At 44.5% G+C, this 27,883-nt stretch overlaps 1 protein-coding gene across 5 annotated transcripts in view; it reads right to left on the minus strand.

Annotated features, from left to right (window-relative positions):
• The window catches only part of ANO10 (anoctamin 10), a 257,869-nt gene that overhangs the window by 211,380 nt on the left and 18,606 nt on the right, over positions 1 to 27,883 (minus strand). For 4 of the 5 annotated variants that reach the window (XM_073333328.1, XM_073333325.1, XM_073333326.1 and 1 more), the window contains exons 4-7: positions 27,471 to 27,605; positions 24,057 to 24,176; positions 20,923 to 21,492; positions 3,652 to 3,707 (exon numbers count right to left, since the gene is read on the minus strand). In XM_073333328.1, coding sequence (XP_073189429.1) covers positions 3,652 to 3,707; positions 20,923 to 21,492; positions 24,057 to 24,176; positions 27,471 to 27,605 — 881 coding nt within the window. The remainder of the gene's footprint in view (positions 1 to 3,651; positions 3,708 to 20,922; positions 21,493 to 24,056; positions 24,177 to 27,470; positions 27,606 to 27,883) is intronic. The other variant, XM_073333329.1, reaches the window with a different exon arrangement.

Here is a 27,883-nt window from a genome sequence, read left to right on the forward strand (position 1 = left end):
TCTTGGACGAGGATGTGCGGGGGGGGGGAAGGTGGAAGACCCAGAGGCAGAGGATGACTTGGAGGCCAGAGATGCATGCAGCCAAAAGCACTTGTCTACCCCAGAGGAGGCTAGCCAGTCACAGCTGTCGGAGGTTGGCTAAGTGCAAACAGGAGAGGAGGCCCCTGGTAAGTGTATCTGATTTTGGGAATAGCTGAAGCGAGTTGTTGAGGGCAGGAAGGTTGCAGAAAGCAGGCTTGTCTCCCACCACATGCCTAGTCCAAGTGGTCAAACAGGCTGTTGATTGCTCCCTCACTTTACTGGAATCTCCTTCAGAGGTCTCCAGGAAACTCTCTTGGAGATACTGGGCAATCTGCTGCCGCAGGTTCTTCAGCAGAGCTGCTTTGTTTCTTGCCCCATTAATGGTAACTTTCTCTTGCCACTGTGCCGTCACGCGGGGGGGGGGGGGGAAAGGCGAGCCGCATAGGGGCCACGGTGGAAGCTGCAGGCTTGGAGAAGACCCTCCCTTGATTCCCTGCTCACCCTCAGCAGCGAGGTATCTTCCATAATGATCACATCCTGTGGAAAGTGTGGGAACAGGAATGACCATCAGGCCTCCCCTACAGTGCTGGCTCTCCCCAAGACCCACATGCCCAGTGCACAGCAGGGTCCAGGAAGAGTGATTTATACTGCCCCTGCAGCTACTCACCATTTTGGGGGTCTTGTGGCTCATGTGTGCTTGCCTATGGTCAGCCAGTTAGTGAGAGGTGTGAGAGTACTGGCTGATCCTAGGCAAGCACACATGAGCCACAAGACCCCCAAAATGGTAAGTAGCTGCAAGGGCAGGGTAAATCACTGAATCAGTGTTGTCTGTGTTGCAAACAATACTGCTTCTGTAAAATATTGTGTTTAAACTTCACAGAGATGACCTTGGGAGCCCAGCCTCCCTCTTTGTTATCGGCAGCTGAATAGCTGCGCAGAATTAGAAAGCAGCCAAGAAGAACTAAGGAGGACTTTCTGCGTGATATTATGATGCACTCCGCCACCAAGAAACAGGAATTGAAGGAGTAGCAGGACAGCGAGAAGAGGGACCGAAAGGAGAACACGGCAAGCCAGAATGAAGCCACGGAGCAACTCTTAAAGGTTATGGAGCACTAAACAGACACGCTTCAGGCGATACTAGCTCTTCAAACGGAGGAGCTCCGCGCCTGCCCTCCCCTGCAGCCGCTGTCACAAAACTCTTTCCCGTGCGCCCGCCAGACACCACCAACACACTTTTATCAAACTCCTGGCTCCAGTCTACACCTGCAGCATTCCGCTCCTCCCACCTCACAGTCCAGCACTGCAGACTCCCACTACCCACTGCACTTAACACCATCTCTCTGCAGTTTGGCCCTACTAAAGTACAGTACCCGCTGCATCCAAATGAGAAGGTTGGATATGATCCCTGGACATACACAAATCTTGAGCTGTCCCAGGACCCCTCCTCCTCCTGGGACCTCCCCCTCGCACATTCCCTCCTTCCACCCCGCTGATGTTTTTTTTTGTTTGACTATCTCCTCCAGATGTTGTCTTTGAATAAAAGAATTGTGTTGGTTTGAAAGCAATCTTTATTTTATCAATTGAAAGCAAAAAGAGCACTGCAAAGCAACATACAATTATGATAAACCCCCTTATTGCATCATGTGCACCAATCACCTCCTAGCATTGCAAGCGCTGCAATCCCAAGCATAGCAACAAATATTAGAGGCTTTTGGCTTAAAATTGCTGCTTCAAGGCATGCCTAATCCTTATGGCACTGTGCTGTGCACCTCTAATAGCCCTGATCTCTGGCTGTTCAAACTCAGCCTCCAGGCACTGAGCCTCTGCAGTGCAGCCCTGAATGAAGCTTTCACCCTTCCTTTCACAAATATTATGGAGCATACAGCACGCAGCTATAAGCATAGGAATCCTGTCATCAGCTTCCCATAGAGGTAGCGCCAGCGGGCTTTTAAACGGCCGAAACCACACTCGACAGTCATTCTCCATTTGCTCAGCCTGTTGTTGAACTGTTCCTTGCTGCTGTCAAGTTGCCCCGTGTATGGCTTCATAAGCCACGGCATTAAGGGGTAGGCAGGGTCTCCCAGGATCACAATGGGCATTTCGACTTCCCCTACGGTGATTTTCTGGTCCGGGAACAAAGCCCCTGCTTGCAGCTTCCTGAACAGGCCAGTGTTCCGAAAGATGCGTGCATCATGCACGTTTCCAGACCAGCCCGCGTTAATGTCTATGAAATGCCCACAGTGAACCACAAGCACCTGGAGAACCATTGAGAAATACCCCTTGCGATTAATGTACTCGGTGGCTAAGTGGTCTGGTGCCAGAATTGGAATATGCATGCCATCTATCGCCCCTCCACAGTTAGGGAAGCAAAGCCATTTGTGCAAAGCCATCCACAATGTCACGCACATTGCCCAGAGTCACGGTCTTTCGGAGCAGGATGTGATTAATGGCCCTGCACACTTCCATCAAAACAAGTCCAATGGTTGACTTTCCCACTCCAAACTCATTAGCGACTGATCAGTGGCACTCTGGAGTAGCCAGCTTCCACAGAGCAATCGCCACACGCTTCTCCAATGACAGGGCAGCTCTCATTCTCATGTCCTTGCGCTGCAGGGCTTGGGTGAGCTCATCACACAGTCCCATGAATGTGGCTTTCCTCATCCGAAAGTCCTGCAGACACTGCTCGTCATCCCAGATGTGCATGACGATGTGATCCCACCACTCAGTGCTTGTTTCCCGAGCCCAAAAACAGCGTTCCACTGTGGTCAGCACTTCTGTGAATGCAACAAGCAATTTTGTGTCGCAGCTACTACGCATGGCGAGATCAATGTCGCACTCCTCTTGCCTTTGTAGTTTAAGGAATAACTCCACTGCCACTCATGAAGTGTTACTCAGAGAGAGTAGCATACTGGTCAACAGTTCGGGATCTATTCCTGCAACCCGAAGAGGCCGTGCACGTAGTACACAAACTGTTGAAAGACGGTGCCAAATGCAGACGGAAGCACAGGGATTTCTGGGATGCGAAGCAATGTATCATGGGTCATTGGGACAGGACCCAGGATGCCCCACAACTCCCTCCGCCTTCCCACAAGTCTCAGCGGCAGAAGAGAAAGAGGTGCTCTGCAGGATGGCTGCTCAGAGTGCACCACTCCGAATACCACCGCAAGTGTGAACACGCTATTGTGCAGGCAGCTAACAGTGAGAACACACAACAGCAGTTTCCCTTCAGCGCTCTCTCAGCAGCGCTGTAACTTTGCCAGTGTAGATGTGTCCTTATGCTCGTGAATAACTACACTCCTATGACTGCTTGTGCAAGTACATTAATGTATTTGAAAAGTGTTTACACAATCAGCGTCTACATCAAGCATTTGGTAATATTCTTGGATGAATGAATCAGTGAAAACAAGAGCTTCTTGATACATAAATCTGAACTTATCTTTTAAAGAATGAAAGCAATAGTTTCCAGATGCAGCAAGGATCATTTAAAGAAAAAAGAAAAATCCACACATCTAGAATCTTGAAAGGAAGAAATTCAGTATGGGAAAATTGAAAGCTGACCATTGTGGAAACAAGCATCTAACACATTATATATTGCCTCCTCAAATAAAATATTACACTAAACATACCTACCACTAAGACCTTCAGAATTAGATGATTCTGATGTGATGATTCCAGTCTATGATTCTCTAAAATATTAAAAACAATCAATTGAGATACAATACAAAGCAAAGAACACATATTAGACACAACTGTGTAATAAAGACAAACAAGCATTTTTCCTCTAGTTAGAGAAATATTTAAGCAAGAGCCTGTGGTGAAAAGTTTGGGCTGTGCCATACCCACCTCAGTGTTTAGCCCATCTTTAAGTATCCTGATGCATAACAAGCATATTAGTATTTTTTCCTATTACAAAAATACTTCTGAATCTCTCTCTCTTTTATGAGAACTATTTTATAATAGAAAAATAGGAGGAAAATTGCACTAAGTGTTAAGCATGATTGAGGCTCTGATCCTGCTCCCATTGAAATCAAATACAAAACTAACTGAAATGCAATGTGAAGGAGGAATGGATTCTAATGACTGGGAACTAATCTGATGCCCATAGAAGTCAATGAAAAGACCCTCGTCGACTTCCACAGGGCTTTGGATTTGACTGTTAGATCTCAAATGTCACTTCTTATGATGCATGAAGTTCTGTATATACACAGTCACTACAGAATTAGGACCTTTAAAGATTCAGGCTTCAGAATTACAATAGGCCTAAACTCTCTGGATACTTTTTGCTTTGTTTTTTTTAACCACTTTACAAGCCCCTTCCCTTTATGCTCATTGTCCCAGCCTAAGCAATAATTGAATAAGGTGATGTATTTGTACATACTCACTTTTCAGAGTAGAAATTCACTTTAAAATTAAAGAGTGGCTATGCATGGATCATCTGAAGGTTTTTTCTAAATCTGAAGCTATCATTTTTGTTTTTTTAATTATGCAGGCTCAATTGTGGTTTTTAGTAAGGGCAATAAAATGGATATTCTCTACAGAAAGGTCACAACTCTAATATTTTTATTCTTTTGGGCAGGCATTTTGTGAGGGCTCAGATGGCTAAGGAAAGAGCTCCTTTGAGGAATGGGGAGATTTTATTTGGTTTGTAATATTTTTGATGCCTAGTGACTATGTATGTGGGGCAAATGTGTTGCTATTTTGGTTCTGTATTTATTTTTGTACTTTTAACTGATTGCAAGGGTCCCTGATGCCCAGAACATGCAGTCTTGCATGTGTTTAATTAAATCTGCATAAATATAGTGTATACATTACTTAATTCTGGAGCATGAAGAGAAGGGTCAGAAAAACAAAATACAAAACATTTTACTTAATAGCAGTATTGATTACAGAACATCAGGTCCATTTATTAAAATAATCACCTAAACACAAACTTCATCCTCTACAATACCCCTCTTCTCAGGCTCTCTAAATCACCCTTAATTCAGTGTAAGCCCTCTCAAAAAATCATTCAGTTTTCTCTGTTCTCGGTGCAACCCTTCCACCAAACCATAGTAATCTACTAGAATTCTTTTCCTTCTCTAGCACTGCTGCTATAATATTTTGACTCCTTTAAAGATTTCCGTAACTTCCAATCCCTTGAAGGCTCTAGAGCAGGACACTAAACATTTCTTGGCATCTGACATTTCTAACAAATCAGCAGCATTCTGGGAGGCAGCCCACTAGAGAATCTCCTGATAGACAAGTGGAATCTTGGTCTGGACCAAATAGCCCTGTGTAAGATTCTGTTGAGAACCCACCACCTTATTTAGGCACTACTTGGGAGTCACCAAGAGTGGAATATATACATATGTATAGACAAACACTTGAAGAAAAAGTTACTTAAGAATTTTTTTTATTGATGGTGTAATTTGAGATGTAGTCCATATATATGTGTTCCACAACCCACCCTTCTTCCCCTCTGCTTCAGAGTCCTATTGTACAGCTGGATTCTGTGGTGGAAAAATAACTGAGTTGTGGTTGGCTCTGTGCCACCATTTATACTCTTGGAACAGGAGCATGAGGGCACTTGGAGTGCATGCGCAGACTCAGCAGATGCAGCTGTACAAATGACTGATCTTGAGTGCGTAGGGTGCTCATGCACCAGGAGTGGTGTGTGTGTGTGTGTGTGTGTGTGTGATATATATATATATATATATCTATATCTCTCTCTCTCTCTCTCTCTCACACACACACACACACATATATATACATGACAACATCTCAACTTTCCCAGAACTTTGGCTGCTGTATAGGTAACTTTTCTTGTTCAGTGAAATAAGCATACAGTGCATGTATAAGTATTTAAGAGATTTTTCTGAAGTAGACTTTTACCAATTGTATAGTAAAACAAAAAAGCATATATTAATTTCCTAAACTTTTTCTTCAACTGTTTGTCCATACATACGTATATATTCCACTCTTGGTGACTCCCAAGCAGTGACCTAAATAAGGTGGTGGATGCTCAACATTTCTTCTGTACTGTAAAACAGCTCTGACAAAGGAAGTCTCTGCTCTGGATGCTTCTATTAAAGCATAATGTCTACTGAAAAAGTATATCGCCAGGTGGCAACTTTATAGATGTCAATTATGGGCATGATTCTCAGAAAAAAACAGCTGAGGTTGCCTGCGCCCTAGTGGAATGAGCTTTAGTATTGTTTGGTGGATCTAATTTGACTAGCTCATAACAGAATCTAATATGCCCTGAAACCCACTTAGGTAATGTTTGAGTACAAATGGGGTAGTCTTTCAACCTCCCGGCAAAGGACAAGAATAACCTAAGCAATAGCAAAAAGGTTTCATTTGCTAATAGTAAAAGGCTACAGTCCTATGCACATCAAGGGTACATAGCTTAGATCATTAAAATAGGGCTTGAGGAGAAAACAATGTAGGTAAAATGTAGGACATCATTTAAATAGAAATCTGACACTACTTTTGATAGAAATTTGTGGGGGTGGCTAAAGAAATACCTTGTCAAAATGGAAAACAGTAGACAGAATGTCTCCATAAGAGCCCCATGATTCCCACCCTCCTAGCTGATGTGATTCCCACAAGAAAGGAGGTTTTCAGAGAGATAAGAAAGAAAGAACATGATGCCATGGGCTCAAATGGGGGATCCATGAGACCTGCCAAAAGAAGTGAGGGTTGGTTCCCTTAAAGACAGAAACATTTTCAACTAACCACTAAGGAATCTGGACATAGTGGGATAAGAAAAGATGTTATACCTCATAAAGGTTGGTGATAAATGCTAATAACTGTGAAGTGCACCCTGGCAGAACTAATTGAAACTCTCAAAATTCTTTAATGCAAATAGACAAAAGTGCTAGGATTGGCATCTCAAGAGACTGAAGTTCATGGTATTCATACCAAGTCAAAAATGTTCTCCACTTAGCAGATTTTTTTCTGGTGAAGTTTTTCTGCTGCTATTTAGAATGCTCTGTTTAGCAACTGAACATAACCTCTCTATCTCTGACATCCATTCAGAAATCAACCTGTTCAGTGACTTCTTCATTCTGGGACGCAGGTCTGAGGATAGTGGAAGAAGTATCGGAGGACAGCTCAACAAGCACATCAGATCCAAATACCAGAATTGCCTCGGCCAGGTGAGAGACATCAGAACAACTCTGGCTGCATTTTTTCTGATCTCTCCGGGTATACTCAGGAGCAAAAGAATCAGTGAATAAGCATAAAACAGTGCACAAGACCAAGGAATGAGGAACATATCCAATAGGGATCCTGGATTCTGTCCTACTCTGGAACAGAAAGTGTGACATTTCTTGTTCACATACATCACAAATAAAAGTCTACTGATGGATGACCCCATTTCCTGAAGATCAACTGAATCACTGACATCATGTTCTGATGAAAAGTGCCTACTCAGACTGTCTGCAGAGTGATATGCAGACCTGGAAGGTGAACTGCTCTGAGCATTATCAGATGTTGGTTGCACCAATTCCATAACTAAACCATGTCCCTGCACAAAGGAGATGACCAACCTTCCCTTCCCCCAGTCTGCTTATGTAAAACATGGCAGTTGTCTGGTCTTTCATTAGGTGAATGGAGTGTTCTTGTACTAGAGGTAAGACTTTGCGAACTGCTCTGAGTTACAGAACATTGTGTGCAAGTGTCTCCCCTTAGGAGTCCATTTGCCCTGTACCTGTAGGTGATCATAGCCAATAGTAAAGCATTCATCACTATCATCTTGGTTGGAAGGGGTGGAGAGAAAGTTGCTCCCCTGGATGCCTTGGTGATGGTCTTTCCACCAACTCAGGCAGGAGGGAACAACATCCTCTGAAACCATCAGAGGCATATCTAAGTTATCCTTGCTAGAATGTAGAGATTTCAGCCAGCCTTGCATGCAGCATAAGTGCCTTCTGGCATAACAAAAGTTCAGGATGCCATATGACCCAGCAGATGGGACCAGTTCATATTGTTGTTCAAGGTTTTGTCTGAAGCTGGGAGATGAGCAGTCTCAAACCTGTCCTAAAGAAACTATGTTCTAGTCATCCTGAAGTTTAGAATGACCCCTATAAATCTATCCACCGGATTGATAACAAAACAGACTTTTCTCAGTTGACCTTTAGGCCAAGCAACATGAATAACTGAAGAATAATTTGGATGGAATTCTGTACCTTCTCACCAAGTAAACAGTCAGTATCCACCTCTTGATGATCCCATCAAAAGGACCGTTTGCTAGAAGATGCTGACTGAGAGGCCACGATAGGTGCTAAGAAGGACTTTCTCTTTTGGAGTTATTAATTTCTAGGCAGTTCTGCAGGCCTTTCAAAGTTGAAAGTGCATGAAGTACTTCTCTACCTTGACTAAGTGTGGGTTCTGTGTTTTCTTTGTTTGCTGGCATGTACACTCCCAGAGACCACGTGATATGGGAATCCTTCAAGGAATGAAGGGCAACATTTTCTGCACCAGATTAATTCCATCCCTCAAACAGAAGATCCTCCACGGTAGAGTGTACTTCTTTCGAGATCCCAGAACTTTAGAGCCAAGTAGAGCACCTCATTACCACTGATGTTGCCATCATAAGGGGATATATGCAGCACCCAGCGCCACCTGCAGGGATGTTCTTGCCACCAACTGCACTTCAGTAATTAGGGACCTGAACTGCTCTCTATGCGCCTGTGGTAAATTTTTTTAATAAAGGCTGAAAACTTAATTAAAATTAAGGAAATCACAAAGCAAGCATGACTTGACAGTTTGGAATTTCAAAGTACAATCTCACAGACAATAATTCTTATGACCAAACAGATTGAAACACTTCATTCCTTTTCAGCTGGGGTCATTTTAGATAGGTGCTGTTTTTCTTATTTGCAGCAGCCACAAATAGAGAGCCCAGAACCAGATGAGAATAAAGATATTCCACTCTCCAAGAGGATACATAATATCTCATTTGCCACCTTCTCTGATGTTCTGGCGACAGTGGCTGGTGTCTGCCAGATATTCTTGGCAGGTTCCAATAGAACTTTATTAATTGGAAGAGCAACTCTTCGCAGCAAGCACCTGCGCAAAATATTCAGCAGCTTATGAGGGGCCTCTATACCTCCTCAAGCAGAATCTGGAGCAATTCAGCCATTCTCCTCATTGAATCCTGGAAGTTTTTATAATCATCTAGATAAGACAGTGCAGAATAGATTACAGGTTCATCTGGAAATGAGGAGATGTGCACTGATTCCTGAATTATGTTCTTCCTCAGATGGTGCCTCCATATGCTGAGTATATCTTGAGGACATGACTGAGGCTGCATTGTTCTCTGTCTCTGTCTAAGTCTACATTGAAGCTGGGAGGTGTAACTCTCAGCTCAAGTAGACATATAAGTGCGAGCTCTGCTTGACCTAATGCGCTAAAAATAGTAGTGTGGCTGTGGTGACACAGCCGGTGGCTCAAGCTAGCCGCCTGAGTACAATCTCATCCAAGATACAAGGTATGTAATCAGGTGGCTACCTCAAGTCGCCACCGCCACATTCCTACTCTTAGTAGCTTAGCTCAAGCACAGCTAGCATATGTATGTCCACCAAGCTGGGAATTACACCTCCCAGCTGTCATGCAGACATACCTCCTATGTAGCTCTCTTTTGAGAAGGTGCATGTGAGGTATGATCCCAATAAGGACCTCAGGATCTCCAACATGACCATGTAGGAACATTATAAGAAAACAGAATAGTGCCCAAAGATAAGGGAACCAAGACATATGGCTACCCTCATATCTCCTATGGTGCTTACATCTGTGGGAAACCACAGTTCTCTCTGTCTGACCCACAGAACTAGGAAAAAGGGGCCCAAGAGGAGTAGGTGGTAGATCCCTCCCCAGTTTAGTGGGAGTCAGAAGAGGAATAAAATAATTTCAATTCTGGAAGAGGCACTGCAGATGCACTCAGTACCAGAGACAATATAGGGTACTGCTAGGCAGTGGGGCAATATAAAAGACTGTTACCTGTTCTGTAACTGGTGTTCTTTGAGATGTGCTGCTCATGTCCATTCCACATTAGATGCGTGCGCTCACCACATGCACCGGTGCCGGAAGTTTTTCCCTCAGCAGTATCCATACGGGAGCGGCTCTGGGTGCCCTCAGGGAGTGGCACCCACATGGCATGGTATAAGGGGTGTCGCTGGCTCCCCCCGCCCTCAGTTCCTTCTTGCCAGAAACTCCAACAATGGGGAAGGAGGGTGGATCGTGGAATGGACACGAGCAACTCATCTCAAAGAACACCACTTACGGAACAGTAACTGTCTTTTCTTCAAGTGCTTGCTCTGGTCCACTCCACATTAGGTGGCTCCCAGCAGTTCCCGTGGAGGTGGGTAAGAGTTCACAGCTGCACAGATTGTAATACTGCTTTGCCGAACCCAGTGTTGTCTCTGGCCTGCTGAGTGATGGCATAATGAGACATGAACATGTAGACCGAGGACCACATTGCAGCTCTACAAATGTCCTGGACCTGGATGTGCGCCAGGAAGGCCGCCGAAGACACCTGCACTCTAGTCGAATGGGCCCTAACGATTGGTGGCAGCGGGACCTTTGCTAGCTTGTAACAGGTCTTAATGCGAGAAGTGATCAAGTTGGAAATCCTCTGCGAAGAAACTGGAAGGCCCTTCATCCTATCCGCCGTAGCGATGAGGAGCTGGGTCGATTTATGGAAAGGCTTGGTATGCTCCAAAGTAAAAAGCCAAGGCCCTCCGGACATCCAGCACGTGCAGACACCTCTCCTCAGCAGTCTTGTGTGACTTGAGACAGAAGAGTGGCAGGAATACGTCCTGGCTCATGAGGAAGGAAGATACCACCTTCGGCAGCAAGGCTGGGTGGGGCTGCAGCTGGACCTTGTCCTTATAAAACACTGTGTAAGGCAGTTCCAAGATCAAGGCCTTAATCTCTGAGACTCGTCTCGCTGACATCACCACCACCAGGAAAGCAAACTTCCAGGACAAGAAAGAAAGGGAGCGGGAGCCCAGAGGCTCAAAAGGCAGGCTGATGAACCTGGAAAGGACCAGGTTAAGGTCCCACTGCGGGTCAGGGGCCCGTACCTGCGGGTAAAGCCTCTCAAGGCTCCTCAGAAACCTGACAGTCATGTCATGAGAAAAGACTGTCTGACCTTGGATTGGCCTGGTGGAACGCAGAGATGGCCGCAAGGTGCACTCTGATGGAAGAATGTGCCAGACCCTGGTTTCTGAGTTTCTGGCTGCAGTAAGTAGCCCAAGATGGACTGCACTGAAGAACGCGAGGGAGAAATGCTGCGCTCCGACGCCCAGCAGGAAAACCTCGTCCACTCGGCCAGGTAAGTTAGTCTCGTGGATGGCTTCCTACTTCCCAGGAGGACCTGCTGGACCTCCTCCGACCACGTACGCTTCTCCGGGTTCAACCATAGAGCATGCCCGCCGAGAGGTGTAGAGACTTGAGGTTGGGATATAGGAGCCGACCGTGATCCTGTGACAGCAGGTCCAGACAGTAGGGAAGGGGCCAGGGAAGGGCCACTGCCATATTCATGAGCATGCCGAACCAGTGCTGGAGAAGCCACGGACGGGTGATCACGATAACTTGTGCCTTTGTCCCTCTTGATCTTTACTAGGACCCGGCTGACCAGAGGGATCAGAGAGAATGTGTACATCAGACCCTCGGCCCACGACAGGAGGAAGGCATTGGAGAAGGAACCCTTGCTCAGGCTCTGCCGGGAGGAAAACTGATGGCACTTTCTGTTTTGCCTGGTGGCAAACAGATCAGCTTGCGGAGTTCCCCACCTCTGGAAGATCATGCAAGCCACCTCTGGGTGGAGCAACCACTCGTGGTGAGAGGAGAAGTCCCTGCTGAAGTGATCTGCTAGGGCAGTGGTGGGCAACCTGCGGCCTATCAGGGTAATCTGATTGCGGACCACGAGACATTTTGCTGACATTGACCGTCCACAGGCACTGCCCCACACAGGGGCCGCGGTTTGCCGTTCCCAGCCAATGGGTACTGCGGGAAGCGATGGGCTGCAGAGACCTATTCCCTAGATTGGGAATAGATCGACGCCAGCCATTGCTGCAGGGGCTGCATGCGGAGCCTGGCATGGCGGATGACATATGTGCAAGCTGCCATATGGCCTAGCAGGTGCAGGCACCCTGGCTGTTGTCAGGGGAAACGAGGAAACTTCCGCGATGAGGTCCATCAGGACCTGAAACCTGTCTAAAGACAGGAACGCTCTCACCTGGGTCGAGTTGAGCATGACCTTGATGAATTCTATCCTTTGAACGGGAACTAACGTGGACTTTTTGTGGTTGACCAGTAGTCCCAAGGAGCAGCACATGGCTTGTAGTACAGTGATGTCACATTGGACCTGAGCCTTGGAGTTGCCTTTGACCTGCCAGTCGTTGAGGTACAGGTAAATCCGGATATCCCCATGCCTGAGGTAGTCCACGACTACTGCCATGCACTTAGTAAACACCCTTGGTGCTGTAGCCAGGCCAAACAGAAGGACCGCAAACTGACAGTGGGCCGAACCAACTGTAAAATGGAGAAAGCATCTGTGTCCTGGGGAAGATCGCTACATGAAAGCATGCATCTTCCAGGTTGAGGGCAGCATACCAGTCTCCCAGATCCAGGGAGGGGATAATGGACGCCAGGAAGACCATACAAAACTTTAGCTTTTTTAGGTATCTGTTGAGGTTTTGCAGGTCCAAGATGGGACGAAAACCACCCTTGGCCTTTGGGATCCAGGAATAGAAACCCTTGTTCCTGTAAGGAGGCAGGACCTCCTTCATTGCCCCCAGCTGTAAGAGCTCCTGAACCTCCTGCTCGAGAAGATTCTTGTGAGAAGGGTCCCTGAATAGGGACGGGGAGGGTGGGGTGGAAATAAATCGGAGGGTGTAGCCGTGCGCCACCGTACTGAGGACCCAGCAGTCCAAAGTTATCGCCGACCGTGCCAGGAGGAAAGGTGGTTGGGAAAAACTGGATCCAGGAAATAGACTGGTAGGTCGCCCTTGGGCTTACCCTCAAAAGGACTTTTTAGCTCCTTGCTTGGAGCAGGTTAAGCCCAACTGGGCAGAGAGTGGGGACAGGTGGCTCGTGCACCATCTATAGCCCTTGGGCTTTTTGCGTGGCAGGTCCTGCCGGGATGGCTCCCTTGCCCCTGAGGAAGTTGTGGTTTGAACTGCTTACATGCCGGGCCCGGAACGTAGGCCCCAGGGTTTTAGGGTGGTTCGGGAGTCCTTCAGCCCATGTAATTTGTTGTCCGTCTGCTCCGTAAACAGGGCCTGGCCATTGAAGGGGAGGTCCTAAATAGACTGCTGAGCTTCGGAGGACAACCCAGAGAGGAGCAGACAGGATGCTCGCTGCATGGAGATGGCAGATGCCATCGTGTGGGCGGCAGAGTCTGCCACATCAGATGCCATTTGAAGGGCCACCCAGGCAGCAGCCATGCCCTCATCAAAGATCGCCCAGAATTCTTTACTTGAACCTTCCAGGAGGGCATTCTTGAACTTGGCCACGGTCTGCCACATATTAAAGTCGTAGCAGCTAAGGAGAGCCTCGTGGTTGGCCACACTCAACTGTAAGCTAGACGAGGAATAAATTTTCCGTCAGAACAAGTCCAGTCTCCTAGAGTCTTTATTTTTGGGGGTAGCTCCTGGTTGCCCCTGGCCTCCTCTGTACTTAACTGCCTTGACCACCAGGGAATTTGGGGCAGAATGGTAGTAAAAGTATTCATACTGCTTAGTTGGGACAAAGTACTTATGCTCTGCCCATTTAGAAATGGGGGGCAGAGAGGAGGGGGTTTGCCACGAGGCACTGGATATCTTCAATATCCCTTCGTGAAGAGGAAGGGCCACCCTAGCAGGGGCTGTGGAACAGAGGACGTCAAATAGGGACTCCGCTTGCTCCTCCACCTGCAGGCCAAGGTTGGATGTGACCCTCTTCAACAGCTCCTGTTGCGCCTTAGTGTCATCCTGAAGAACCAGGTGAGGGGGCTCCATGATGGCCTCATCCAGTGACAACAAGGAGGAGGCTGCTACTGTTGGTTCCATAGCACCCCTTTGGTGGTCCAACAGGCTGTTCCTCTTGGTCCACATGGACTTGTGGGGTCTTAGCTCCTGGTGCCTCAAGCACCGGAGGGAGCTGGGTCGTCAAGGCCACCAGCCTGTCCGAGGCTCCCAACACCGAGTAGGCAGGCTAGGAGGGCTGGGTGAACCTCCAGGGGTGCCATGGAGCAGGTTTCGGTATCGACAAAGCAGGCGGCACCAAGGGTCTGGGAGGCTGCCCTGACAATGTGGAATCTTGTGCTGTACAGGAGCCATATCTGGAGCGATTGCTACCCAGTGACTCCGATGTAATGGAGTGGCGACTCAGTGCCAGGCGGTAATTGCGGTCACCTCTAGAGGAGGACCACTCCAAGCAAGATTTGCGCCTCCACGGGGACATCAGTGACCAGTGGCGCTCGAAGGATCTGCAACAGGAGACCTGCAATCCATGCCTCACACTTTGAGATCAGTAACGGGACAAGGAGTGGGACCTGGAGGTATCGTGGGCCGGGCGCCAGGTGGGATCTCCCCAAATATGGTGACACCCGTCTCGGGGATCGTCGGCAGGGCCCGCGGCTCTGGTCCTCTGATCATTCCCAGGATCTGTAACAGCGTTCTGATGACGTGAAGGGCTGATGCCGGGGAGTGCATGCCTCCATGGGTCTGCGCAAAGTAACTGGCGAGGTCAGCCTCAAATCCCACTGCTGGTGACCAAAGTCTGGTGACCAACACGTCTACCTCACTAACTCCGAGGCCTGATGGCTTTGGGTGAATGGTGGCGGGACATCTCCCATGATGGGGAGCGGTACCGTTGGGGCGAAAGCAGATGGAAAGATCCCAAAGCGGGCTTACCCCAACATCTGGGCACCGCCAGGGCTGGTGTGAGCGGCATCAGGAGCGTCAGGATCTCCTGTGCAGCCTGTAGTACTCCAGGCGTCAACAGCACCTGAATCTGATGAAGGCCTGCTTCTGTGTCCGGGCTTCCAGGCAAGGAATGGGATGGGCTGCATCGCTCGACATGAGCTGAGGACCGACTTCCCTATGGGGAAGATGAGTCACCTGGCGCGAGTCTTAGCTTGCCTCTAGCCCTGTCCTTCCCCTTACAGGGAGTAGGAGACCGTCCCCTACCGGCCTTCTTTGACTTCTTGGCCATGGATCAGTGCCGGCTCATCAACAGTAGGTACACACCAATGCCTCAGTGTTGGATGCCGAGTCAGACCTTTGCTCCGGGGCCGGAGTGAGCGCGGACTCCATCAGGAGCGCTTTGAGTCTGATCTCATGCTCTTTCTTAGTCCTAGGTTTAAAGGACTTGCAGAGTCAACACTTATCACTTATGTACCCTTCACCACGGCTCCTGAGACAGGTGCTATGCGGATCGCTCCTGGGTAGGGGCCGTTTGCAGCAATTGCAGGGCTTAAAGCCTGGGGACTGGAGCATACCCCATCACCCGGCTAAGTCTTCAACAGGACTAACAAAACTCTAACTACTGCTAAGGGCTAACTAACTCAACTACTAACTAGGTACACTAACTTTACAAGAACTCTAGTTTGTCTGAACGAAGCCTAAGCAATGCTAGTAAGAGCAGCGAATGTTCCGTGCGCTGTCACTGGTGGCAAGAAGGAACTGAGGGCGGGGGAAGCCGGCGGCACCCCTTATACCACGCCATGCGGGCGCCACTCCAGAGGGTGCCAGAGCCACACCCTTATGGATACTGCTGAGGGAAAAGCTTCCAGCACCGGTACATGTGGCAAGCACACACCCCTAATGTGGAATGGACATGAGCAAGCACTCAAAGAACAGTAGAATGAGGAACCCTACTTGTTGCAACAGGTACCCAGGTTCCTCCATAATCTGGAGGTCCTTTATCATACATCTCATCGGTACAGAGGCAGATGTTGCTGTGAACCTCTGAAATTAACTATAGCCCAAAGCAGCTGCCGGAGTGGGTACAAACATGCTCTGGTCCATTGAAGTGGTCGCAACCAGTGCCAATACATGCAATACCAGAGACATTCAGTGGCTGGCAGTTTTGGTACTGAACATTGAAAAGGTACCCTCAGGGGGCAGTACCATGCTCCCTAGGAGCTCCTCTGGTATCTAGCTCAGGTCGTGGAGTCTCCTTAGATCACAAGGGGCAATTTTTACCTCTGGTTTACAGAGGCGTTTTGAGGAGATCTGCCTCTATTCTTAGAGGAAGAGCAATGCTCCTTTCCATCATCAGACTGAGCAGGGACAGCCCTACTAGTATCCCTAGAAGTCAAACACTTAACCAATTGAGTCCTGGAGCTAACAGATACTGAGCTGACAGGAGCACATCTCAACAACACAGGCAGCTGTCCAGGGAGATCAGAGGAACCAAGGCCTGAGGCAGACTGCATGGAATGGTGAAAAAAAAGACATTTTAAGCTTGGCTTCCCTGACTTTTTAAGTTCTTTTCTAAAAGGATTTCCACACAGTTCATTTACTGAGGATATTCCCCCAAACAAAAGAGACACTTGACCACAGGATGCTGTTCCGGGAAGAAGGACACTGAGCAGAAATGGGGTCCATCTATCGAGGAAGGGGAAGAGCATATTTGGACACAGATGGGCTAACCTAGTGAGGAGGGCTTTAAACTAGGTTAGATGAGGACAGGAGACAAAAGCCCACAGGTAAGTCAAAAACATGGAAACCTGGGAGAGGGTCAGAATCCGGGAGGAACATGAGCCATTATGAGCCATGAGCAGGGATAAGGGAGACAAGAAAGAACAGAGGGAAAATCAAATCAGTATCTTAGATTTCCATATACAAATGTGAGAAGTATGGGGAATAAGCAGGAAGAATTAGAAATACTAGTTAATAAACACAACTATGACATAGTTGACATCACAGCGACATGGTGGGATTATACACGATTGGAATATTGGTACAGAAGGATACAGCTTGCTCAGGAAGGACAAGCAGGGAAAAAAGATGTATACACTTGGACTGAAGTTGAGATGGAAATAGGAGATAGGCTTGTTGAAAGTCTCTGTGTAAGGATAAAAGGGGTAAAAAACAAGGGTGATGTCATGGTAGGGGTCTACTATAGACCGCCTAACCAGGAAGAAGAGGTGGATGAGGCTTTTTTTAAACAACGAACAAATTCATCCAAAGCACAGGACTTGGTGCTGATAGGGGACTTCAGTTACCCAGATATCAGTTGGGAAAACAACACAGCAGGGCACAGATTATCCAACAGGTTCTTGGAATGTATTGGAGACAATTTTTTTATTTCAGAAGAAGGAGAAAACTACTAGGAGAAAGGCTGTTCTAGATTTGATTTTGACAAATAGGGAGTAACTGGTTGAGAATTTGAAAGTGGAAAGCAGCTTTGGTGAAAGTGATCATGAAATGGTAGAGTTCATAATTCTAAGGAATGGTAGGAGTGAAAACAGCACAATAAAGATAATGGATTTCAAGAAGACAGACTTTAGCAAACTCAGGGAGTTGGTAGGTAAGATCCCATTGGAAGCAAGTTCAAGAGAAAAGAGGAAAGGAAAAACAATTCAAGAGAGTTGCCTGGTTTTTAAGGAGATATTATTAGGGGCACAAGAGCAAAACTATCCCACTGTGTAGGAAAGATAGGAAGTATGGCAAGAGACGACCCTAGCTTAACCAGGAGATCTTCAATTATCTGAAACTCAAAAGACTCCAGAAAAAGTGGAAAATAGGTCAAATTACAAAGGATGAATATAAACAAAAAACATAAGCATGTAGGACTAAAATTACAAAGGCCAAGGCACAAAACAAGATTAAACTAGCTAGACACATAAAGGGTAACAAGAAAACATTCTATAACTACATTAGAAGCAAGAGGAAGACAAAGGACAGGTTAGGCCCATTACTCAAAGAGAGGGGAAAAACAATAACAGAAAATGTGAAAATGGCAGAAGTGCTAAATGACTTTCTTTTTCACTTTTCACCAAAAAGTTTAGTAGTAATTGGACGTCTAACATAAAGAACACTAGTGAAAATGAGGTCGGATCTGAGGCTAAAATAGGGACGAAACAAGTTAAAAAAATATTTAAACAACTTAGATATCTTCAAGTCGCCAGGGCCTAATGAAATACATTCTAGAATATTCAAGAAGCTGACAGAGGAGATATCTGAGCCACTGGAGATTATCTTCAAAAAGTTATGGAACATGGGAGAAATTCCAAAGGACTGAAAAAGGGCAAATATAGTGCAAATCTATAAAAAGAGGATAAGGACAACCCGAGGAATTACAGGCCAGCCAGTTTAACTTCAGTGCCTGAAAAGATAATGGAGCAAAAAAATTAAGCAATCATTTTGCGAACACCTAGAAGATCATAAGGTGATAAGTAACAGCATGGATTTGTTAAGAATAAATTATGACAAACCTACCTACCCAATAGCTTTCTTTGACAGGATAACAAGGCTTGTGGATAGAGGGGGAAGCGGTAGATGTGGTATATCTTGACTTTAGTAAGGCTTTTGATAGTCTTGCATGACCTTCTCATAAACAAACTAGGGAAATACAACCTAGATGGAGCGACTGTAAGGTGCATAATTGGTTGGAAAACCATTCCCAGAGAGTAGTTATCAGTGGTTCACAGTCAAGATAGAAGGGTGGGGTCCCGCAGGGATTGATCTTGGGTCCAGTTCTGTTCAATATCTTCATCAATGATTTAGATAATGGCCGAGAGAGTACACTTATAAAGTCTCAGGACAATACTAAGCTGGGAGGGGTCACAAGTGCTTTGGAGGATAAGATTAAAATTCATAATGATCTAGACAGACTGTAGAAATGGTTTGGTCTGAAGAAAACAGGATGAAATTCAATAAAGACAAATGCAAAGTACTCGACTTAGGAAGGAACAATCAATTGCACAGACAGAAGATTGGAAATTACTTCCTTGGAAGGAACACTGCAGAAAGATCTGGGGGTCATAGTGGATCACAAGTTACAAATGAGACAACAGTGTAACACTGTTGCAAAAAAAGGAAACATCATTCTTGGATGTATTTCCAGCAGTGTTGTAAGCAAGACAAAACAAGCAATTCTTCCACTCTATTCTGCACTGATATGGCCTCAAGTGTCCAGTTCTGGGTGTCACATTTCAGGAAAGATGTGGACAAATGGAGAAAAGTCCAGAGGAGAACAACAAAAGGTCTAGAAAACATGACCTATGAGAGAAGACTGAAAAAATTGGCTTGTTTAGTCTGGAGAGGAGAAGACTGAGGGGGGACATGATAACAGCTTTTAAGTACATAAAAAGTTGTTACAAGGAGGAGGGAGAAAAAAAATTCTTGTTAACCTCTGAGGATAGGATAAGAATCAATGGGCTTAAATTTCAGCAAGGGAGGTTTAGGTTGAACATTAGGGAAAAATTCCTGTCAGGGTAGTTAAGTACTGGAATAAATTGCGTAGAGATTTGTGGAATCTCTTTCACTGTAGGTTTTTAAGAGCAGGTTAGACAAACACCTATTATGGATGGTCTAGATAATACTTACTCCTACCATGAGAGTAGGGGACTGGACTAGAAGATCTCTCAAAGTCCCTTCCAGTCCTATGATTCTATGACACCTCATGTGCCCATCAAGAACTGGAACTGTTGCCTCACAAGAGGGGTAGTATTTGAATCCAAGTGACTTTCGATGTGACTTCCTAAAGTACCAGAGAAAGTCTGGTGGGGAACATATACAAGGGAAGGAAGAACTAACAAGATTTCCCGAAAACTAACTATAATTTATCAAAAAATGGGGAGGTGCCAATGGTCAACTAACCAACCAAACAACAAACACTAATATATAATTGATTCCAAAAATCATTAACAAAGGGAGAGTCAGTGCAGACATTGGGAGGTCCATCTGAAGCCACACAGGTGGTGAGAAGGAACCAAGTGGCAACAGGTCCTGCACTGTCCTTTATACCATTGGTACAGGACCACAAGGGAACTCAGAGAACATGAGTGGATCCAATGGACACTTATGGCCAAAAGTCTTTAATCTCGAGTGTGTGGGGCAAATGCACGCTAAGACTGGAATGAAAATTTATATATATGATCAAGCACTCAAAGAAGAAGTCCTGATAACATATCTTTGTCATGGGGTGCAGCCCCCATCACCAGACTGGTGCCTCCTCCTGGTCATGCTGGAGATAAGCTCAAGGCCAACACCCACATCCACGGTCTGCACACCAACACTCGTTCTCTGCTCCTGCCTATGGCTCCTCTCTCAGCTCCCCAAACCGCAGCGTCTTCTTCTTGACTCAGCCCTTCGACTAGGTCATTGTCTGTGCTTCCTCTTTTCGGGGGGGAAGGTATCGCTGTCCAACAGTCCAGCCACTTCCCAGCAGCAAGTGATCCCAGCCCAGGAACCCTGTAGCTAGCAGCCCTCCTTAACATCTCACCGGTGCTGCTTCAATTCCCTGGGCCACTTTCCCACGGCCCCAGTACTTTCTTTGCCCTCTTCTCAGGGTCTCGAGCCTGCAAGTCCCAGCAGCCAGCCAGAAGCTCTCTCCCTAGCTCCCCTGGTCTCTGCTAGCAGCTACCCTGTCCAAGGTGCTAGCCCCCCTTGGGCTTCCTGCAACACCTCACCGCCTCTGGCCCTGCAGCTCTTTTTATATAGGCCTGCTGGGCCCTGATTGGCTGCTCCCTTTACAGGCTCCCTAGGCTGCTTTTAACCCCTTCTCTGCCAGTGTGGGGTGGATGCTCCTGCGCAACTAAACCATGGATTTGTCCAGACAGTTTTCTTTATGTACACAGCAGTAAGTTTAGGAAATGCCTTCCTCGCTCGGAAATGTGTTTATATACATTTATTTTAATTATTTGGGCTTCTTACTTTCTCACATAAAAGAAAAGTAGAAAGAAAAAAAACCAAGTCTTACCCCATGATGTTAGGAATTCTGCAGCATATCGGTAGACGCGGTTCATCATTTCAATCACAATAGCATAAATGATGCTGGGCACAAATAGCATTAAGTTGCTATAAGACGACTCATTCTCCTCATGAAAATTCAGAGCCCAAGTCTCCAACTCAAAGTAAATCATCATGACATACAGTGAAAAATAGAGGCAAAGGCACACAAATGGCAAAGACACCAGATAAATTCGTATCTGTCTTTTAATACTTGAGTATACCGGCTCCTCCTTGCCAGTGACAGCATTGATTCCCAAAACCCCATGAAATCCTGGCCTCGGTTCCTCAAACTGCCGCTTCATCAACAGTGTCCCCCATCTGTAAGTCATAATAGCACAGCAGCGCTTCCAAACTTCAAGGATCACGGTAGACCAAAGCAGATTGAATGAGGCAAACATCACATACTTGTCATAGTCTTCCCATGCAAACACATAGTAAGGAATCCCAATGAGAGCCATAGGAACCAAAGCAAATGTGAAGTATTCCAAGAAGCCAAAATACAGAGCAATCGTTTCACCAAAATAGCAACGGATTTCATCTGTGGAGAGAGAAAAAAAAACTAAGCCAAGGCAAGGGGGAAAACACCAAAAGAACGTATTTTTCAAAGCACACAAAGCTTTTAAAATATTCTGCGACAGAAGTACTAAAATCTTCAATAGGAACTGTACTATCTTCTAAAGACACAAAAGAGTTACCTGACTGGCACACTAAAAGAAGGAGTGAACATTAGGTTCCTATGTCATACTGGTTGCATTGAAGACAAGATTTCCTTTCAGATATTACCCCTAAGTAAACAACTTATCCATTTCACCAAACCATCAGAGGCCTTGTTTACACTACCCGCCTGATAAGTGGGCAGAGATCGATCCATTGGGGGTCGATTTATTGCATCTAGTATAGACGTGATAAATCAACCGCTGAGTGCTCTCCCGTTGACTCCAGTACTCCACCAAAATGGGAAGCGCAAGCAGAATCAACAGGAGAGCGTCAGCTGTCGACTTACCACAGTGAAGACACCGCAGTAAGTATGTCCACTTCAGCTATGCAACTCATGTAGCTGAAGTTGCGTATTTTATATCGACCCCACGCGGTAGTGTAGATAATGACTATGTTAAATAATTCCCAACATAGTTCTCAGTGTAATATGAAATTAAGTTTCAGATTAAGACAATGGCCCAAATTTCAGTTTCCTAAACAGAGAAAACAAGTATCATTACTTCTCTGTAATTCTTACCACACCTCCAAAACTACCAGAAGGTATATTTGAAAAAAAAAAAAAAACACATTAGTAGGAAAGCTGTAACTACAGCTTATTTTAGCAGCTACAACTATAGCATTAAATATCTAGTAGAAACAAAATGCTAACATCAATTAAAGAATTACTGATTGCAAAACACTGTGTTATTGCAAAGTTAAGATTGCAGAGTTAGGCATTCAAAAGTAAAGAAATGCCAAAATTAAGGCTAACACAGAATTTTTGCAGAGCCTCTGCTTACATGTATTAAAATATTGTCTTTATGAAATGGCATTGTGACAGAGTGGTCTGTCACAGAGTGACTGCTGATCAGAGTCTAATACGACGGGGGTGGGGGGGAGGAGAGTTTGCTGGAGTTTAGTGAGGAGCAAGACTTGGAATCTACAAAGCTTGCCTCAGCTTTGAAAGAGCCTGTTAGCCTTGGACTGAGGTTACCCTAGAAGCCTGCCCAGCTGGAAAGATTTGCTCCAGCCCTGCAAAAGACTGGAAAAAGCTTAGCCTAAGCAGAGGCCTGCTGCAGCTATGAAGGACTGAGCTTAATGTGGAAAGATCATGGAGAACCACCCAGCCCAAAAGATGTTCTTTAGCCTGGGCAAAGACTTGTTCTAACTATGTGGATTTTTTTTACTTCAGCTGAGAGATTAAATGTTCTGAAGCAATCATGAGAATTTCTATCATTTAAGTTTCTTCAGTTACTGAAAGATCTTAAACGTTAAGCTTACACACAGTTAACTACTCAAAAGTACAATAAAAATGCTGAATTTAAGAATGGATATCCGATCTTCCATGACCCCATGCATTTGCATGTATACATTACAATAGCATATAATTTATTACAATAGGATGTAATTTCTCAAATATCAAACATTTTTTCTACAATCTTATATCAAAGTGTAGCATCTTCTATTTTGTACTATTCTGCGTGTGCCAGAAAAACAAAGTCCATGACAAAGCTTTGCCTCATACAAGTCACACTTTATAACTATAGTATCCAACTGAAAGAGCATTCTTCTCCTTCTCAGTACAATACATAGTTACATTTCCATGTATGTATAAATAGTATTATGCATCCATCACTTAAAAGATTGGTAAGAAATACTAAAAAAAAAAAATGTATTGAAAGTACTATGTATGCCTGAAGTACAATTTTCAAACCCTCATAACTCTGCTAATTCATAACTGGGTGCTCATATACCATTGTGATGGGTATGATTTAAAAATCAGAACAGAACAGCAATCAAAAACAGATTTTAACTTTCTCTCCTCAGCTACATTGGCACTAGAGCTGTTAAAAATACACTTGTAAGAATTCCTTTTTACGATGAGGAAAATGTTTTTCCCCCAACATTCTCCTCATATTCAAAGATGGTTGAACTGTTATTGCTCAAACTGAACTATAATTAACTATGGCATTTCCTTACTTTTGAGTGTTTAACTGTGAAACTTTAACACTGCATTAAATGTATTCTTTCCTACATTTAATTTTCCAGGTTTTTTTTGTTGTTGTTGTTGTTGGGTTGTTGTTAAAGAGGGATACAAACCAGAAGACCTTCTATCGCAGGGTTCAATCTCCAAAGCATTGGCAAATGGACTTTGGAAGTTCATTAACCCAAAACAAATCAGACTTTTATAACTTCTCTAAACCTGCTACCAGGCAACTGCCAATCATCCAAAAGTTTCAGGGAGATAGTTTAGATAAAATGAGACAGCAGGATCGGAAGTCTGTACTCAGAGACAGCTCTCTTGATTAAAAAAGGGCAGCTAGCTTCTCAAAAGCTCACCACCACTGGAGCCACTTCTGGTTTCAAGACATTTTATTTTTTTCAGTGAAATAAGTGCTAACATACCTAAAGGTTGATAACTAATTTTGACCTGGCCATACCAGGTGTACCGGAGTTTCTTCAATTCTTCTGTATCATGAAGTGGGAAAATCTGAAGTAGGATACCACTGGTCAACAATCTTCTCACTGAAAGAAAATGGGGAAAGCTATGCTTACATTGCTCCTGTAAAGTCTTAGTACAGATAGCATGCTTGCACTGGGTTACATTATAACTAGCAAGCCTAAAAAATGTTTGAAAAAAACAACTAACTTGATATTTAAATCCTTATAATACACATAATATGTGCATTTAAAAATTCTTATATATTAATATAACATTATAGAATATAGGAGGTGGCTAATTGGTTAACGCCCCAACAAAGACCTGGGCTTAAATGTTATCTCCAAGAGAAACTTGATATCCATCTCATCATACAAACTACTCCACAGGCTGGTAGTTTCTGTGTCTTGAACAGCAGGTGGTGTAGCAGGTCAGAACTGAAATGCAGTCATATACCCAGGTGGGGAAGCTTTAACAGCACCTGCCACTGTGCCTGGCTCTAGCTGATGAACCTATTGTTATTTTCATGAGCACCAAAAATTATTAATATTTTTTAAAAAATTAAGCCTATAAAACCAAACTAAAGAAATAGCTGTTGCTTTTTTAATATTATTCCATTTCTTGTGGGAAATTTCTTCTTAAATTGCAAAGTAGCCAAATCCGAATGCTCTCTTCATTATAGAAAAAAATCCTATATTATGATATCATAAATTTGTATTGAATTTTTATTATAGAAAGCAAGTACTATTTATGTTATGTGCACATCAATATAAGGTACTCAGGGGGTTGGAATTTGAGAATGAGCCTGGAAAAATGGATTAAAAGGCAAATAATTCTTCCATCGACCTAGCTACTGCCTCTCTGAGAGGTAGATTACCTACACTGATGGAAAAACTCATTCTGTCAATGGAGGAAGTGTCTAAACTATAGCACTATAGCATCACAGCTGAAACATCACAGCTGTGCCGCTGTGGTATAAACATACCCTCAATCTCACCTCTGACATTTACAACTAATCTTCTATACACATTTGTTGAGCTATTAGAAGACACAAATCTTTCTATTCTGTAGACATTAACATTGAAATATAAAAACAAACTCTAATGATCCACAGATATTAAAGATATGGTACATTTCTTTAGAAAACAACTTATGTGCCAATGGTCTAGTTCCAGCTTTCCTAAAAATAGTACTCTCTTATTGCTCCCTTCCCCCATGAAATAGAAGAGCTCTCGAGTCAGAGGAAAAATGATCTACCAAGGATGATTTAAAGAGTTGCAAATGAAACCAAACTTCCTTTCTCAGTAATGTAATACTAGTGGCTCTGTAAAAACTATTACTTTTTCTGATACTTTCATAAGGAGACAATCCAAACACATCATTATCTAAAGTGAACCACATCAAATAAGATACTTTATCACACAATCCTTCCAAAGCAACAACATGTAACATCTATTCCTTGGAAAATTAATATAGTTCACATTGTCTGCAATTTGCTAACAGAAACAGAAAATTACAGGTTGTCATTTTCTACCCACAGAGCATGAGTATTTTTTCATAAATGGTGAGTAAATTAATGAATGTAAATAGATGCTCTGCACCTATTTCAATCTGCACCTGCTGTCTTTCCCACTAGTGTGCTTTGTGATGGTTCTTGTGGCACCCAAGACCAAAACATGCCGTAGTGGCTGGGTGTTAGCTCCCTGATACTAGCAGCCTTTCAGCCACGCAAGAATTCTCCTTTGGGCTATGGCAGCCCTATCTTTGCCTTGCAGGTTAACAATACGTGCACCCCCCATCCCTGAATCTCTTTGAATTGCTCCTCTGTGATATCCTACCCCTGACACTGGTACTCAGAGAAATCCCTGATCCTCTGCCCCCAAAGGACCAGTGTACCCCAATAAGCAGTTTTACCTTAAATCACTGCTCCTGTAAAATCACACAGCACTTGTGAGCACTTATAATAAAACAAACATAGCTCTCCATTCTTTCTTGAATAAACCTAACTAGAAAGTGTGGTGGAAACAAATGGTTATAATACAAAACCAAAACATAAAACTTGAACATGGGTCTACACTTATTACTAGTTGCATTTCTACTTAATAAAGTAGGTTTCCCCCCAGAGTTCAGTATGTGGCAGAGCTGGCTGGCTTCATAAGAACCAGGATCCAATTTTTTCTGAGAACATCCCTGCTACCCTAGACATCTCCTCAGTGAAAGGATACAGAGTGCCTTTTCTGACTCTCTGTTATATGAAACAATATTTTGTCTTTACTCATAGGCAGGGTGAGTCTCTGTTGTAATGAGAATTCTCTGTTGTAATGAGAAGTCCTCCAAGTGGCCTAGACTGGTTGCAGAGAAGCAGCCAATGAGAGAGGCTGCAGAGAGCAGCCAACCAGGGCCCAGCAGGGCCATATAAAAGGAGGTGCAGAACAGAGCAGTAGTCAGTTGCTGCCTGGAGCTGGAGGAGATAAGCCTGAGTTCCTGGTTGTCTGAAAGAGCAGCAGGACCATGGACACCTCAGTGTGATTGGGAACCAGAGAAGGAAAGGAGCTCCTGGCTGGCTGCTGGGACTAAGTAAGGACCAGGCTGAGGGAGGACCACAAGAAGACAGTGTTTCTAGGGAGGATGCCATGGGGGTCTGGCCCCATACTAGAGCCAGGATAAGTTAAAGACTGTACATCTCAGAGGGGGGTGGTTCTGTTTCACACACAATGTGTGTGACTCAGCCAAAAGCCACCTGAGAAATCACTGACGGGGTCACCATAAACTGAAGAGACTGCAGACACACCCGACCAGAAGGGGGCGCTTGCAAGAGGTTACAAATCCATTATGCTTTGCAGACATTTGTGAAAATCTAACATTTCTGCATGCAGATCCTCAAAAGGCAAGAATTTGTCTCACTACATATAGATCTTCAACATGCTTTTAAAGTCTATTTATTGTAACACTCAAATTTTTCATGGTAATAAGAAGGTTTGCACATTAAACTAAAAAGATTGAAGAATCTAATCACTAAGTTGATTAGAAATGTGAATAATTAAAAATTTGCTTCCCAACTATCATACAGCATTTATTCATCCATTTATTTATACATTTATACATCCATTTATCTTTTCAGAAGACCACTAGTTGAAGTTTATAAAAAAAAAAAAACACACACAAAACCCTTCGTTTCTTTACACTACTCCAGTTCTTAAAGATGAAGAAAAATAAAAAGATACAGTGGAGTAGTTCTGGAGTCCTTTTAACTTTTGAGGGATTACTCATGGCTACAGGAAGTTGTGAACATCCCCGTTACCTTACATATTCACGATGAGCAATATGTTTCAAATATTATTCAGAGCAATCAATTAAGAATATCAAACTAAATCACTTACAAATTGATTTTCCTGGATACAGCTTTGCCTGAGGGTACCCAGGAATCATTCTTTCATCTTTGGCTCTCAAATTTTCAAGTTCGTGCTTGATGATGTACTGACACTCTGCCATTGTAAGGAAATCGTGATTGTCCTCTAAATCAGAAAGAAAATGATTCATAATGCCCTTTCCTTAGCATACCAAAAAAATCTAATGGAGATAATTGCTTAAGACGCTGGGGACAAAAATAGGTACTAAAGACCAACAAGTTCAGAAAAGAAATACTGTACACCAATATTATTCGATCACACATTTTTGAGAGAAAACTCCTGCCTCCTAAAAGCCTTCAATGATAAGCACATTTCAGCTACTTTATATTTAGTCTACCTATATGACTTGAGAACATCAAAAGGAAGAATAATACCCACTTGCA

Source organism: Lepidochelys kempii, chromosome 2 (genome assembly GCF_965140265.1).
Source record: "Lepidochelys kempii isolate rLepKem1 chromosome 2, rLepKem1.hap2, whole genome shotgun sequence".
In the NCBI taxonomy this organism is placed as follows: domain Eukaryota; kingdom Metazoa; phylum Chordata; order Testudines; family Cheloniidae; genus Lepidochelys; species Lepidochelys kempii.